This window comes from Gymnoscopelus braueri (genome assembly GCF_963280865.1).
Source record: "Gymnoscopelus braueri genome assembly, chromosome: 10".
In the NCBI taxonomy this organism is placed as follows: domain Eukaryota; kingdom Metazoa; phylum Chordata; class Actinopteri; order Myctophiformes; family Myctophidae; genus Gymnoscopelus; species Gymnoscopelus braueri.
The window spans coordinates 23751651-23767076 of NC_137611.1; the positions used below are offsets into that span (position 1 = coordinate 23751651).

At 39.8% G+C, this 15426-nt stretch overlaps 1 protein-coding gene across 2 annotated transcripts in view; it reads left to right on the forward strand.

Annotated features, from left to right (window-relative positions):
• LOC308094313 (uncharacterized protein) overlaps nucleotides 1–15426 on the forward strand; it is a 61448-nt gene that overhangs the window by 5813 nt on the left and 40209 nt on the right. For both annotated transcript variants that reach the window (XR_013933938.1, XM_080440883.1), the window contains exons 2-21: nucleotides 293–346; nucleotides 1500–1589; nucleotides 3194–3238; nucleotides 3420–3464; nucleotides 4177–4239; nucleotides 4937–4990; nucleotides 5279–5305; nucleotides 6303–6371; nucleotides 6465–6527; nucleotides 6612–6647; nucleotides 8733–8777; nucleotides 8886–8960; nucleotides 11724–11777; nucleotides 11939–12004; nucleotides 12867–12911; nucleotides 13575–13628; nucleotides 13741–13782; nucleotides 14050–14125; nucleotides 14895–14933; nucleotides 15059–15214. Coding sequence is in view for 1 of the 2 variants with exons in the window: in XM_080440883.1 (XP_080297009.1) it covers nucleotides 293–346; nucleotides 1500–1589; nucleotides 3194–3238; nucleotides 3420–3464; nucleotides 4177–4239; nucleotides 4937–4990; nucleotides 5279–5305; nucleotides 6303–6371; nucleotides 6465–6527; nucleotides 6612–6647; nucleotides 8733–8777; nucleotides 8886–8960; nucleotides 11724–11777; nucleotides 11939–12004; nucleotides 12867–12911; nucleotides 13575–13628; nucleotides 13741–13782; nucleotides 14050–14125; nucleotides 14895–14933; nucleotides 15059–15214 (1198 nt within the window). In the remaining variant the exon portion in view is untranslated. The remainder of the gene's footprint in view (nucleotides 1–292; nucleotides 347–1499; nucleotides 1590–3193; nucleotides 3239–3419; nucleotides 3465–4176; nucleotides 4240–4936; nucleotides 4991–5278; nucleotides 5306–6302; nucleotides 6372–6464; nucleotides 6528–6611; nucleotides 6648–8732; nucleotides 8778–8885; nucleotides 8961–11723; nucleotides 11778–11938; nucleotides 12005–12866; nucleotides 12912–13574; nucleotides 13629–13740; nucleotides 13783–14049; nucleotides 14126–14894; nucleotides 14934–15058; nucleotides 15215–15426) is intronic.

Sequence of the window (15426 nt, forward strand, 5' to 3'; positions counted from 1 at the left end):
TTTGAAAAGTGTTGCATACAATGACTTGACCAAAATAGAGATGCTAGGTTGAAAGTGGTTAAGGAAAAGCCTAATATTTCTCTCATTTTCTATCTCAATTTCTTCACTATTGACTCACATTCTAAGTTACACATGTGCTGATATTAACCCAGAATGTTCCTGCATTGCACCTAGTAAAGGCTTAATAACAATATTAGAATTAAAGGTTGTATGACTATAATCTACAGCCATTGTTATGTAAAGTGTTGTTTTGTGTTTTGTAATGAATGTGTTTGATATTATGTTTTGATAGTGTGTGTGTACTGGGCGATCGAGGTGCCACTGTCCAGGAGTAAAAGGGAGCAGAGTAAGTGGACAAAGTTATGATTTACTAAGGAATCAAAACGGACCTTTTGTCAGTGTTAGAATGTCAATCATAAACATACTTACGTGCCGTAGTGTAAAAAATGCGGCCACAGTGATTTTACGAAAACATGGGTCATTCCTCCTGTCCTTCTCTCTCTCTACTAGCAAAACCCATTGGAAATGCATTGGGTGCTTAAAGTTAAATATTTCGAAAACTGCTAATTATTTCAAAGTAAAAATCTCAAGCGTACATGTCCACAGTAAGGTGGAATTTTCAAATTGTGAGTCGAGTTTCTAGGTGAAAATATGAAGGAATAGCGAGGTGCCAAAATCTTCCATTGACTTCCATTATCATTTTCTTAACTTTTAATTACCGGTAAGTGAAATATTTCTAAAACTACAAAACATTTCAAAGATTCATGTATACGCGCACGATTCCACAGTAAGCTGAACATTAACGTTAAAGTTTGAATGGTGTTTCTAGGTGTAAGTATGTAGGAGTAGTTAGGTCCCAACGTTTTTTTGGGGAGAGTTTTGGGGAGAATAAATAAATACTGAGGACAACTACAGTATAGTCACAACAGTAATAATGTTAGCTGACTAAGAGTTTTAATTTGAACTCTCAGAGGTTGTCAGGTCCATTTTTTACAATTGAATTAACATTGGATTGCTAGCGTGACACATAGTTCTTGACACAGCTACCTGGAGTGAAGGCCGGAAAACAAGCTCATAACGTGTTTTATTCTGGCACGTTGTGAGCTTGTAGGTCTGCTGTTTACGGTGCACGACTTCGGAATCGGAATCAACTTTACGTGCAACTAAGTCAAAATCTGGCTTTATAGTAGGGAGGTTGGCGGCCGAGGGCTATAGCTAGGATAGAGTGGGTACATTTGATGGCAGCATTCATCTGTTTTTCCATCTTATTTCTGAACTCGAAGTGACAATGTTCTCTCTCACTCCCTCAATGGCTTTTCTTTTTCTCTGTCTGTCTCTTTCTTTGTCTGACTCTACCTCTCACACACACACACACACACACACACACACACACACACACACACACACACACACACACACACACACACACACACACACACACACACACACACACACACACACACACACACACACACACACACACACACACACACACGCAGGGAGATAAAGGCTTTCCAGGAGAAAAAGGCCCCTCAGCACCAGAGGGCCATCCAGGATCAGAGGGTCATGCTGGGCCAATGGGACCAAAGGTAGAAGGTCTTAACTTCACTCTTCTTTACAGCTCTTGTGTCCTGGGAATATGTCATATTTGCACTTACACTTAGAAATACCAAGGAAGACACCAATAGTGCATACAGTAGGAGCTGACCACAGTGAAAACTATGACTGTTAAAAAGTACAAAGCAGTCGAGCAACTCGTAGCCAAGATGCAAAGTGAGATTTTATAATGTACCAATGTTTCAACACAATGGGCCCTATGCTTGACACTAAACAGCGCGCTAAGCACAGTGCTTTGTGCATTGCTACATTGCTCCAACGCAGGTGTCATATTCACGGCCAGTGCCCATGTGGTCAAATTACCAAATGTACGTATCTCTGCGCCCTTTGGGCATGTTGGTCTTCAAATGAGGTGTGGTCTGGCGCATTGTTGGTGCATTGCTTACTTAGGTGCAGTGAGAACATTTTAAAAGGGGTTATACCTTAGACCACCCCTGAGCTGTTCTTTAAATCCAGCGCAGATACTGTATTTCCTTACTATTTAAAAGAGCACATTATTCGTAAAAAGATCCGCAACAAGGTAAAGTATGCGGGTTCGCAAGGCGCAGACACTGCTTACAAACCAAATCAATCTGAATTCAACACAACACTCACTTTCAACATGGTCGATGACATTGCTGAGAGACTCAGCACTGAGGTTGAAAAAACTATTCATGATTTGGGCCATATTATCCATACTACAGTATTTATTGCATTGGCCAAGTGCCTGTTGCCACCAGCCAATTTGCCATCCTGGAAGGTCGTTTGTGCCCTCAGAAATGGCTCTTTTTAAGCACTTGATACATTTTTGTATTCCTATTGAATGATAAGAAAGTGATCATGAAAAAGAATTAGAAAAATGTCTTTGCAGAGCGGAAAGGAGAGAGAGAGGGTGAGAGAGGGAGAGAAAAAATCCATGCAGTTTATTTCACCTACACTTTATTCACAAATATCTCTTGGCATGTAAGAAAGTCTTGAATCTGATCCCCTCTTGAATTTCTTTATCCGTCTCTGCTGAACGTACAGCAGTAGCAGGTCATCATCAATATCCGTTTGGGTTTCCGACACACAGAATGTGCTACATCATGCTTTGTAATGCTTTGATAAGTGGTTTAAAAAATAACCTAAGACCTAACTGATAATGAGATTATAATGTTGTCAAGATCACAGATGTGTCTTTGGACAGGATGAGACATAAGATTACAATAGGAAGGCGTGGCAACTGTGGGTGTTCCACCTGTTTCCCTGTGTCCCCTGACATCATAATATCACATTATTAATGCTGCTCCCATAGATGGTGCTTTCAGTTTGTGCACAAGCACGAGATCCACTTGTTGAATCTATCATGTTTTACAGGGTGCCATGTTGCAGGGCAGCACAACTAGGTCTTACTTAAAGGGAATCGGAGACGTCACTGATGATCGGTCTAATCTATGCTATGCCCAAAACACACCCATGATTAATTCAGTATATTTGACATACAGTATTAAAATCGATATTGTAACATTTGACCACAATAATGATATCATACTGGCTGAGATAGGTCTTTCTTCCAGAGTTAATATTATGTAATGACAGAGACTGTTGTCTTTCACAGGGTAACAGTGGCTATGATGGACCTGTGGGGCCAAAAGGCAGTCGGGTATTGTAACCTGTTTTTGTGTTGCATGTTGAAGAATCTGCAGTTATGTTTATTAACATGTTTAAATCAGAATGGGATGATATGTTATTGCTCAGTACGTTTTATTTTGTCCATGTACTGTATGCACAGTACTGTATATATAAAAACACTGCCATAACCTTGCTGTATCACATCATCACAGGGGTTTCAGGGTAAAGAAGGATTTGCTGGGACTCCAGGTTTACCAGTAGGTGTCCATTTATTCTACTGTACATTCATTGTGTGTGTGTACGTTCGTGCGTGCGTGCGTACGTTTGTGTGTGTGTGCGTGTGTGAGTGCATGTGTGCGTGCGATTGTTTGTCCGCCTGTCTGTCCGTCTGTTGGTCCGTCCCTTGTCTGTCTGCCTGTTTCTACAGTATGTCTTATTCATGGTTTTATTACTAGCAGACAACTTGATTACTGTAATGCTCTGCTGTCTGGTGTATTTAAAAAAAAAAGCAGTCGGTCAGTTACAACCTGTGCGGAGCACAGCAGCAGAGGTGCTGACAAAGACCAGACAGAGAGCACGCATTACACCCATTCCATTCCACCAAGATCCTTTTACTGGTTTTTAAATCACCAAATGGCAATGCACCATGTCTAATTATATGAGATGTCTTTTAGCTATGTGCCCAGCCGGACCGTTCGTTAGCTATGTGCCCAGAGGATCCTCTGGCTCTGGTCTCTTAACTGTTCTAAGCAGCTTTTAGCTGTTATGGACCTTACTTTTATTTTCTTTCATTTATGTTTAATGTATTTAAATGTGTATATATATTGAAAGCATATTGAGTTGCACTTGCTGTATGAAATGTGCTATAAATAGTTTGGTTGTTTGATTGATTGTGCGTGTGTCATATGCCTATGCATTATACAGTATATATGCCTATACTGTATAATGTATATTGATCTCTTTCAACAGGGTGTCCCAGGATTGCAGGGGCCACCGGGGTTGTCAGGAGCCCCTGGATGCAATGGAACAGATGTAAGATGATGTAACACATTGAGCATCTACAGTACTGTACTGTACTATACTGTACTGTATGTCTCCTAACAGGAGTGAAACACTAGCTGTTGAAGCCACATTGAATTTTAACCTACCTGGCTATAATATGAGTCCAAACACTGTCGATCATTTTCATATGTTGCTTCTGTGCTCCCGGAAGTAGTGATTGTGTTGACCTGCAAAACAGGTCTCAAATCCTTGTATTGTATGATGTATCAGTATGTCATTTTGAGAAAGTGAAAATGCTGTATTCATGTTTGATCAGTGACAGTACCAGTAGGAAAAGGAGACAGATTTTCCTTGTTTTGTTTGTTCTCATTCATTTATGTGCTACACGTGTGATTTTGAGACCAGTTTCCCCATGCAGTCAGAGTGAATAGAATCGATCACAGAGCACAGAAGCAACAGATATAAGATGATTGGCATTACTGTATTTGTAATTATGGTAGCTTTACAACATAGTTCAACATACAGTATTGTAGTTTTAAGTGCTTGAATGAGTGAGCTGATTGGTCATATCAAAGCAGAAGGGAAAAGAATGACATGGACAAATAAAGACCTAGCCTATTTGAAAGAAATCCAAAAGAGAAGCGTTTACATAAACCTTAGTATTACTGCCATGAAGATAACTTGAAAGTTACTGCCAAATTGTGCTTGTCACTTATAATCATTTTAGGGAGAAGGTGGAATTCCTGGTTTACATGGGGAACCAGGAAGAGATGGACGAGTGGTAAGAAACAAAATCACAAGTTTAGCATGACTATACTGTAACCAATTCTCTGTGCAAAACTGTTCACCAATTTCTTACATGACTAGTTTATTTAAGTGCAGAACTGGACACAAAACCCAGTCTGGTTAATGTTTTACACTTCCTGGGTTCAACTTTTAGTCAGTCATCACAAGTTTACGTCAATCATAAGTTTATGCCCAATGGGCGCTGTCCTAGTATATAAAAGGCTTGCGCTGAGAAATTAACTACTTTTATCATTAAAGTTGTTGTTTATTATTTATTTTCCAGGGTTCACCAGGACCACATGGACCAAAGGTAAGAGTCAGTACTCCAGTACTTTAACTCAAGTACACATTTTATTTTACTGAGGAACTTTCACTTGTAGTGGAGTAATATTTGACCAGGAGTATGACTCAAGTAGTGGGGGGGTTGAGTACTTTGGCCACCACTGTGTGCAGTACACACATGAAAACTACTTACTGTATGTAATGTACACACATGAAAACTTCCTCATCAACTCTGTTCCCCCAATCCCATAACTGCTTTAAATCTGTTCTCAAAGCTAATTCTTAGGCATATAACTAATCGAGGAGTGAACTCGATGTTTAATTTCACGCACCAGTAATCTGACATGGAATTCTCAGCTCCACCAACAAGGAAATAGGTTTTCTCATAATTAGAATCACAATGATGATGATGGATATTATCATTATCTTCTCCAGCAACATCCTCCTCCTCATCATCATAATGCACTATTGCATAATCTTGCATAATAAACTTTAAAAATTAGGACCATACCAGTAGGCAATTGGATGAATGTATTGGCAAAAGGACGTTTTTTTTAGATGATTTTTGTCATTTTATTTTTGCAAATGCGATGGTCTGCCTCCTCGAGAATTCAATTCAACAAATAGCCTAATTAAGCGCAATACAAAACGTGCACAAAACGTGTATCAATTTGGGACATATTATGCACATTCTTTTTGCACTGATTTCCGACGAGTCTTTAACAAAACAGGGTGGTGACTGCAATGACTATGATAATTAAGGTGGAAAAAAGCAACAATTCATAAATCATAGTTGAGAGCTAAACGAAAGCTGTATGTGCAGTTGTACATTGCGCCCGACCTTTATAGCAAGTGATAGATCGACTACGTTTTGACTACTTGCATAGCGTAGTGCAGTCCCCGGTTCTGAATGATGGTATTTGTTTTTGTAATGTACATTATACTGTTTAGCCAAAGACAATGACATGGCAGTATGGTTCTATAACCACTGCAACTCAATCTACTATCTATTTCTTTTTCTGTAGGGTGAATCCCAATTATCAGTGAACGCATTAAAAGGAACACCTGGGCTGCCTGGGAGCGATGGAGACCCTGTAACTATACTTAGACCTGATTAGAATCTAATTTTAACATTTCTTTAACAGCTATAGATGGAACACAGAGATGAACTTACCGTTTTATTACAGGGCCACCCAGGTTTGCGTGGAGAGACGGGATTCCGAGGGGACGAAGGACCACCTGGGCAAAGAGTGAGTCAACTTATTTGGCAAACATGGCTAAAACAAAGTTGTGCTGGTAAAGCTTAATATTACATTGTCATTGTTTCTGGACAGGGATCCGATGGCCGTCCAGGACTTCAGGGGGCTAAGGTAAGAATAAGATTGTGTGTTGCGGGTTGCTGCCTGAGCATTATAACCACTCTTGGCGTCCCAGAGGAGGAAAAAAAGGAAAGAAATAAGAACTCATAATCGTCAATATTATAGTTACAGAATTAAGTGAAATAACAGCAAAAACTAAAACAGGAATAGAAAAACAGAAATGCACTTTTTTTTTTACACCGTATAAAACAACAGTTACCTTCAAGTAAGATGGTGGGACAATGGAAGATTGTCAGTCATTCCCTTATATGTCATCCAGATTTCCAATTTAGTTCCATAGAGGGGACTATTACTTCACTCTTGCTTTTAGCTGATTCTTTGGTTGATTTTTAATTCCTCACTGTATTCCCTATTTATGCCTTTGCTTTTGCCTTTGCTTTTATTTTATTTTATTTTATTTTTGTTTGCTTTATTGTTAAATTGGTTCTAACTGTAATTGTATTCTTGCTCTGTAAAGCACTTTGAGCTGCATTTCATGTCATGAAAGGTGCTATACAAATAAAGTTTATTATTATTATTATTATTATTATTATTACATGCTCCAAAATGTACCAGTCTTTTGGTGAAGGTCATATGTGAGTTTCTCCAAGGGCAAGAAAGTAGAGGCCTGAACCGCAACCCGCAACTACCAATATTAACAAGCGACTTTACTGAAAAACAAGCCAAAGTCGCAACTTGGCATAATAAGCAGACTTGGCAACCCTGGTAAAGGCTGCTAGTGAGAAGAAGTAAACAACAAACAACTGTGCCCAAAAGAACCCCTGCCCCTTCCAGCAAATCAACTCGAATCCCATGGGACATCAGAGCGATAGATATCCCCGTAGACAACTGGATTAATGTTTTCAGACAAATAAATAAAAGAATATGAGGCTATATTTGGACACGCACCCCCACACCCTGAAAGTGAAACGGCTTGGAAGCGAACAAATGGACCAATTCCATTCACCTTTCACAGCCCCACTTTGTTTGTGGCCCAAATGACCCAGAAATAGGGACCAGGTTAAACTCTTAATTGTCTCCGCCAGGCCGAAAGGCATGGTGAGAGAGTATGTTTTGCCCCCTGTCCGTCCATCCGTGTGTGTGTCCGGCCGTGTGTCATTTTGTCTGTGGACAGCTAATCTCCGGCACTGTTGGCTTGATCGCAGCCAAACTGTGCACACACACTTCCTGGATGCCACAGTAGAATCTCTGCCACACATTTTTCATATGGGCCTTCTATAGCGCCACCAGGAGGCCGATTTGTGCAAAACAATTTTTTTGACAGTACTCCTACAGATTCTGTCCAAAAATCCCGCAAATCCGTAACCAGTATCTCTATAGTCATTAAACGAAACGGGTCTTTCGGATTTTCCATTTTACATCCTGATTGGCTAAAATTAGCTTCCAAAGTTTGCAGGAGTACTCCATTTTGAACAAAATGCCTCAGATTATTAACGGAGCATGCAATTTCCATGAAATTTTGCATGCACATTCCCACTAGGTCGAGGAAGAAATGCCACTTGAACTGCATTTTTCACATCTGCCTTTTATAGCGCCACCAGGAGGCTGACTTATTTGAAACAAATTTTTTGATATTAAGCCTTCAGATTTTATCCAAATTTCACGCAAATCGGTACACATGATCTCTATAGTCATGTGATCAAGACGGATCTGTTTTTATGTTTCATATTCCATCCTGATTGGCTAAGATTGACATCTAAAGTTTACAGGTGGCCCGTTTTGAACAAAATGCAGCAAATCATGAATGCAGCGTCCGATTGTGGTGAAACTTTGCACGCACATTCGCACTATGTTGAGGAAAAAATGCCACCCTTTTAAAATTGCCCTACTATTGCGCCACCAGGAGGCCGATTTTTGCAACACTTTTCTGTTGCGGCACCATCAAGATGGTGCCGTCCGATTTTTCATATTCCATCCTGATTGGTGAATTCCGAACATTGCTGGCCCACAATAACCTACCTGACCTGGAGGAGACCTGTCCTCCAAGGAGCACTTTTTCTAGTTATTATTACTATAAGTATGGACAAAAAATGTATTCTGATAAAGATTTCTTTCAAATAATATTTTCTCTCACAGGGTCAAGAAGGCAGCAATGCTTATACTGGACCTCGAGGTCCAAAGGTAATTATTTTCTAACATGTTTTAATTTTTAACACATTTTTACACATACATTGATGATGATGATATGTCCCACAAACTGTTACTGTATATCTAATACCTCACTCGCAGGGCAGAGGTGGACCCCGAGGACCCCCTGGACCCCTACCAATAGATCCCTACCAAGAAGGTGTCATCCAATTAAAGGTGCAGTACTGTTTAGAGACAGACTGATCTTGGGAGCAGATTTGATTTGATTAAAGTAAAAGAACAGATGACTGACAAATACAAAAGGCATTCAAAGACATAAAAGGCATTTAAAAGCATAGAGAAATACAGAAATGAAGATTCAAACAAACAGGTCTGAGCTGAAATATTGTTTTTTTAATAAAAGGCAGTGGAGAGCAGCCTGGATTTAAAAGTAGTCATGTTGGTGCAAGCCTCAGATCCTTGTTCCAACTGTGTGGCATAATAACTAAATGTTACCTCGTCATGTTTCGTTTCAACTCTGGGAACAGTTACTAGACCAGTCCCGGATGACCTGAAACAATGCTTGTAATGTGGACAAAATAGTGTACAGATTGGAATGCATCAAAGTAACCATTTGAGGTCAAAAAGTTACTAATTTGTTCGAAAGACAACTTTTTCAATTATTGTATTTACAGCATGAAGTTAGATTTAACAGAAGCATCTGGGTTAGACTTTTTAATAGAGGCTTAACTGCAGTTTTCAAAGCCTTCGGAAAAGTGCCTGATAGGAGAGAACTGTTAAACATTTGCAGTAAATCTGTGGAAGAGCTGAACAGTTTTTAGAAAGCTAGTGGGCAGAGCATCAGGGCAGCATATGGAGGTGTTGTAGTGTTTTCCTCAAGTGTTTTGTTGTCAATGGCCTTAAACTCAGACTCAGTAATAATAATAATAATAATAATAATAATGAACTTTATTTGTATAGCCCCTTTCATGACATGAAATGCAGCTCAAAGTGATTTTCAGAGCAATAATAAAGCACAAGTGCTTTACAGAAAAAGTACAAATAATTTAACAATAAAGCAAAAAATAAAAGCAAAAGCATAAAACAACATTAAAATAATAGCAAAAAAGGCAGTGAATCAGGCAAAACAGTGAGGAGGGTGAATAACAAACATCGCTACATCACATCAGTAGGTGAAGCTGGTGAAACCACAACATTCTGGTGGAGTATTGTATAAACCAAACAAAGTCTCACTATCGAAAAAACTTGTTGTGGTGACTTAACTTTTGATGTACTGTACTGTATGCTGGGGGTTTGTCAGTCTACCAACAGTAGCAAATAAGTTGCATGTATCATTCATATTTTTGTTAATGGTGTCATGGAAAAAAATATTCAGTGAGGAACACTTACCTGTACGTCATGAATAGATTTATCCATTTATTGCAACAAATGGAATGGAACGATACCATCACCATGTGATGGTGTGGCGAGGTCATCATATATAGCGTATTAACTAGGCAGATCATCGCAGAGTCACAGAGAAATGCAGAGAACTCATCAAGAAGTTAAATAGCTACTCAGTCCAAAGGATAAACCGGTTGCATATGGTCTAGGGTACCGAATCAGCTGCCAAATAGGATAGCAGCAGGACTTACAGTACATGTACAGTATATCCTTCACTGTTTAACTGCTACCTAGATTAGCAGGGAGTAGTATCCTCCTGTTATCACTTAGATATCTCACCCGATTCTGCCCACGGTTGCGTTTATTTATTTTTTTTAACCATTGAGTACATCCTTTCATACAAGTTATACTTGGCATTGATGGCTCAGCTTTTTCAAGATGTTCCCTAATTTTAACCAAATGGCATGCTAACCTAAATTAGGGAACAGAGGTCGACAGAGGACAGCTTGTTAAACAACCAGACTGTCAGCTCAAAACCAGGCAGATGAAACACTCTAGCCTCTGGCTTGGCCAGGGGTCCATCAACATCGGAATCAGAATCAAATTCATTGTCACATCACAGGTTTAATTACAGTTGTAAAGAAGTGGCTGAAATTAGTTTTTGTGCAAGCAGCAAGAGAAAAGAGAGGCAAAAATCTAAGATATCTACATATAAACATAGCATAAACCAGAAGTACAGTACACTATGTGCATGAGGTTAAACTTTAGGCTAGACACAAAGGTGATAACACTTCGGTAGGTACGCATAATACGCTTAATACCTAATACATTAGGTATTAAGGTGTGAAAGAGTAGAATTATCTACAGTATATGAATATGTATCACTGGACAGTCATCATCAGTGGAAATAAAGGACAATAGTTCAGGAATGTCATCAGTGAAAGTCATCAGTGATGTATTTAGGTATCCAGTTAATATTAGAACTCAAGATGAACATTTCAATGTAACAGAAAGGTATTCAAAAGATGCTGCTTGTGCTGAAATACATCATTAGGGCAGCTACTCCAGCTCCTTCCCTGACAGCTCTGACTTGTTGCTGTCCGGCAGAAACCAGCTAACTTCATTTTGACGCTTTTGCATTTTTTTTCCATAAATCAGGGCTATTGAACACCCTTTACGTCATTGTGTTGGTAAAAAAAATTTGAACCAATGAAAAGCATTAAAAAGCGCTTCTGAAAACCAGCTAACTCCATTGGATCCTCAAACGTTCTCCAGGCTCCACGTTTTGCTGACTCCAGGCTACACCCCCTTTGACCTCCAACCTCATTGTGAACTTGGAGGTCCATTCAGCTGTTCTTATCAATGATGAACAAAACCTTCTAACTCCACTTTTTTCCATTTCCCGAAAAATGAACATTTTGGAGTTAGCTGGTTTCTGCCGGACAGCAGAGATATGTTCCTTAAAGATCTAACATTTAGCAAAGCTAGTTTTAAAATATTAGGAACATGCCCTGGGACAGACTGTGTCTGACATGAAATGGATTGAGATTTGATGAGTCTAAATCATAATCTTTTGTTTTGTTTTCACACACTCAGGGGGTTAAAGGAGACGTTGGCGATGTAGGAAATAAAGGCAACAAGGGATCAATTGTAAGTTTTTCTTCTAAGCTTCAAACCAGTATAACAAGCTGGAAATAAGCCTTTTGAGCTGCCATGGCCCCTCTATGAATTCAGTCAACCCCAGAAGTGGCCTGATTTCATTTGATCTGCCCGTCTTCCTGATTATTGTTCCTTTGTAAATCCCTCCCTAGGGTGACCCTGGTTCCGGCTACCGTTCTCCAGCAACAAAGGGAGACAGAGGAAACGATGGCTCTGAGGTAAAACTCAGTTTGATTTCACTTAAAGATAAGACAGTTGTGTAATGTAAGAGCTGTGTAATGCAGAGCAAATGTTGCTACAACCTTGACAGCAGCAAAGAGGATTTCAGAAAGGGCAATAAATGCACGATGGTGACTCATTAGATTTCTTTTGATGTTCTGAGTGCCAGTATAAAGTGGTCCAATCACAGAGACAATGAACCCAATTCTATGATGTCATGCCAGCCTAGACGAGGGATGGAAGTTGCCATGTGCATTTGCATTGCTTACCTCAAATCCATCCAGACAAGATATTTATGTATGCTTCAGAATTCATCCTGCTGCTGCTGTCAGCCGACACATCATCAATAAAGACAACAGTGCATCCGATCCAGGGGCAGACATATTGTACTTCCCTCTGATTGATTTAGTCAGATTCTTCAGTCTCATGATGACCTGGACATTTATTTGACATTTATCTATAATGGCAACAGACTCCATGTGCAAATGTCTCAACTCAAGACTTCTGTTAGCTCTTCTGTGTGTGAACTAATGATCCAATGACACACAGCTGAGCTCACTTAGCAACAGCTGAGCAGTCAGTTGTCCAATTACACTTGGTCCTCTAAAACGGACTGTACTGTAATTGGTACACAGTGAACCCGATATGGATGTTAACACCCTTAAATTAAAGTAGAGAAATACAACAAAAGTCATATCACTGTCCAAATGCACTGTACAGTATACTGTACAGACTCCACTGCACTGTAAATAAGTAGCCTACATCTAAATACGTTTTTCTGTAAATGAACTGAAAGCAAATCATGTAATGGATCAATTAACAATTACCTGATAATTGAATTGTCCTCTCTCACTTGAACAGGGAAGGCCTGGGACGGATGGAGACATTGGACCAGCTGGAAGACGTGTATGTAAAAATTAACGTGTATGCGTGGTAGGCCTGACCTCGACTAAGTCGACTAGTCGACTGGTTAGTCGCGGGGGGTCCGAGTCGACTAAGTGTCTCTTAGTCGACTCTAGTCGAAAAAATAAAAAATAAAAAAAACGTTTTTTTTTTTTTTTTAAGGGCCAAAAATTTTTTTAATTGTTTTTTGGCCAAGTCTACACCTGCAACCACACGTAACTTCCACTTTATTCTTCTTATTCCTCGTCTTTGTATTGGTATTGTTTGTGTTGGAGCGCCTCAGTGCGGCTGCAGAGTTCATGTGCAACCTCTTCCAGAGAGAGATAGAGACACTAGAAACTCTGCTGGAGACAAAACAAACTGTGTAGACTTGGCCCTTTGAAATAAAATGTATTTTGGCAAAAAAAATATATATATTTTTTTATTTTTATTTATTTTTTATTAGTCGACTGCCAGTCGACTATTGGCAATTAGTCGCCAATTAGAGTCGACTAAACAAATCCTTAGTCGGGGACACAGGCCTAATGCGTGTGTACAACTGCAGTATAATAACGGTATGACCATGCTCGCTCACACGCATGTGTGAGACTGTACATGCACAATTGTGTAATGTGTACGTACAGTAATAGTGACTGACTTCAGGCTTTTAATATGGCATATCTCTAGGGTTGGCCTGGTCCAAGAGGTCATGTAGGATTACCAGGAACACCAGGAGACCGGGTCAGTAAACTGTTACTACCGGACACCGCATGTAGTCATCTGCAAGTTTAATGTCAATGTAAAGAGTGTTCCAGTGCTAGTTGTTATTTATATACAGTTCTCTGATCCATAGGGTGGGAAGGGTGACAGAGGTCCCCCTGGTCTTCCTGGAGAGGTGAGTCCTATTGTCTTCTTCTATGCATTAGCCTATGCATCTTGATTTGAATGTCAGCAGCTACCGATTTACATTAGTTTTATGTTATTATTGCAGTCAGTTTTTGTACAACGTTGCTAGAGCCAAGGCTGTAGTGTAGTGCCCTGGTTCTCAACGTGGGGTCCGGGGGCCCCCACAGGTCTTTTAGGGGGTTCCCGTTGGTCCCTAGGGCTACAAGATTGAAGGCTGGGAAACAAATTGACCTGTACCATCCCGTGTTCTTTACAGCTGAGGGGTGGATCCATCAAAGGTTACCGTGGCGACCCTGGTTTTCCAGGCCGAACAGGGGTCCCTGGACGTCAAGGTAGGGTGAATAGAAAAGGAAAGGTGGCACAAATGGTTCAATCATCAAAGATTATTAACCCCTGAAGACCTGGGACGCATCTGTGTCATTTTTAGATTTGAGCTAAAAAAGCATTATTTTACACTTTGGCTATTCAAAAATAGCGGATATGCAAGCTCATAACGTGGCACCGACTGCCGCTCTATGAGCTTGTAGATCTGCTATTTTTGAAAAATCTAGAAAATTTGTGCAAATGGATTAAAAAAACTGTTAGGATTTAGAAGACATTTGTAGAATCGGAACCTCAGACCTTAATGGGTTAAAGTGCTCAGCAGAGAGGATGTCACCGTCAAACTTTCTTTGGTGGGATAACACCTTTTTTTGTTCACAACAGAGCATACAATGTCATATTCTTCTATTTTGGGACAAAATCCCCTGCACATATTGTGCTTTGTACATATCATACTACGGTATGCTCTTTACTGTATATTCTACATCAGTGTTAAAAGGTTTTACCCTTACTTGTCTTTTCTTAAAACTGTACTGTTTCTATCTTTTTTTATGTCCAGTATTATTATAACGTTAGCAGTCTGGCGGAATCAACATGTTGCTGCTTGTACTTGAATGTGTGACATTTAAGCGCTCTTGAATCTTGATATCGTGGAATTAGGCTTACAACTTGTGCCACATGTCATGTCATCGCCATACACTGACCCCTTTGTGTTGTATTTTAGCTACATTTAATGTACTATAATAATGTTAATAATAATAATAATAATTGTTTTACCAGGTCCTGTGGGATTTCCTGGTCCCAAAGGGCTCCCAGCAGGTGAGTCATCTGATACAACCTTAATGATCCCAGGCTTGTTAATGTTTGTTGAAAGATAACTACTACTTTTGTGTTGACCTGAGCTAGACATGTTGGACCCAGTGAGTCTCATTTCTCCCACACAGGTGGAGTATATCGTGGTCCTCCTGGCTTTCCAGGCCCTAAGGGGGATGATGGGGAGCCAGGGCCTGTGTACGCTGGGCCCCCAGGGTTAGATGGGGATCCTGGAGATTCAGGATATATTGGGGATCCAGGACCACCTGGACGACCTGAAGACAGAGGTAATTACTGTACCAACACCATACTGTGTCAAGTAATACTGTGTAACTTTTTCAATTAAAAAATGTCATTTGTTGTATACTTATTTCTTCTTTCTTTTTTTCACAAAAAAACATTTCATGTGTTGTTTGACCACTTCTCTAGTGGTCAAACATTATTTTAAAAAAATGCAGCAAAAACAAGCTATATCCAGATAATGTAATGACACATAGCT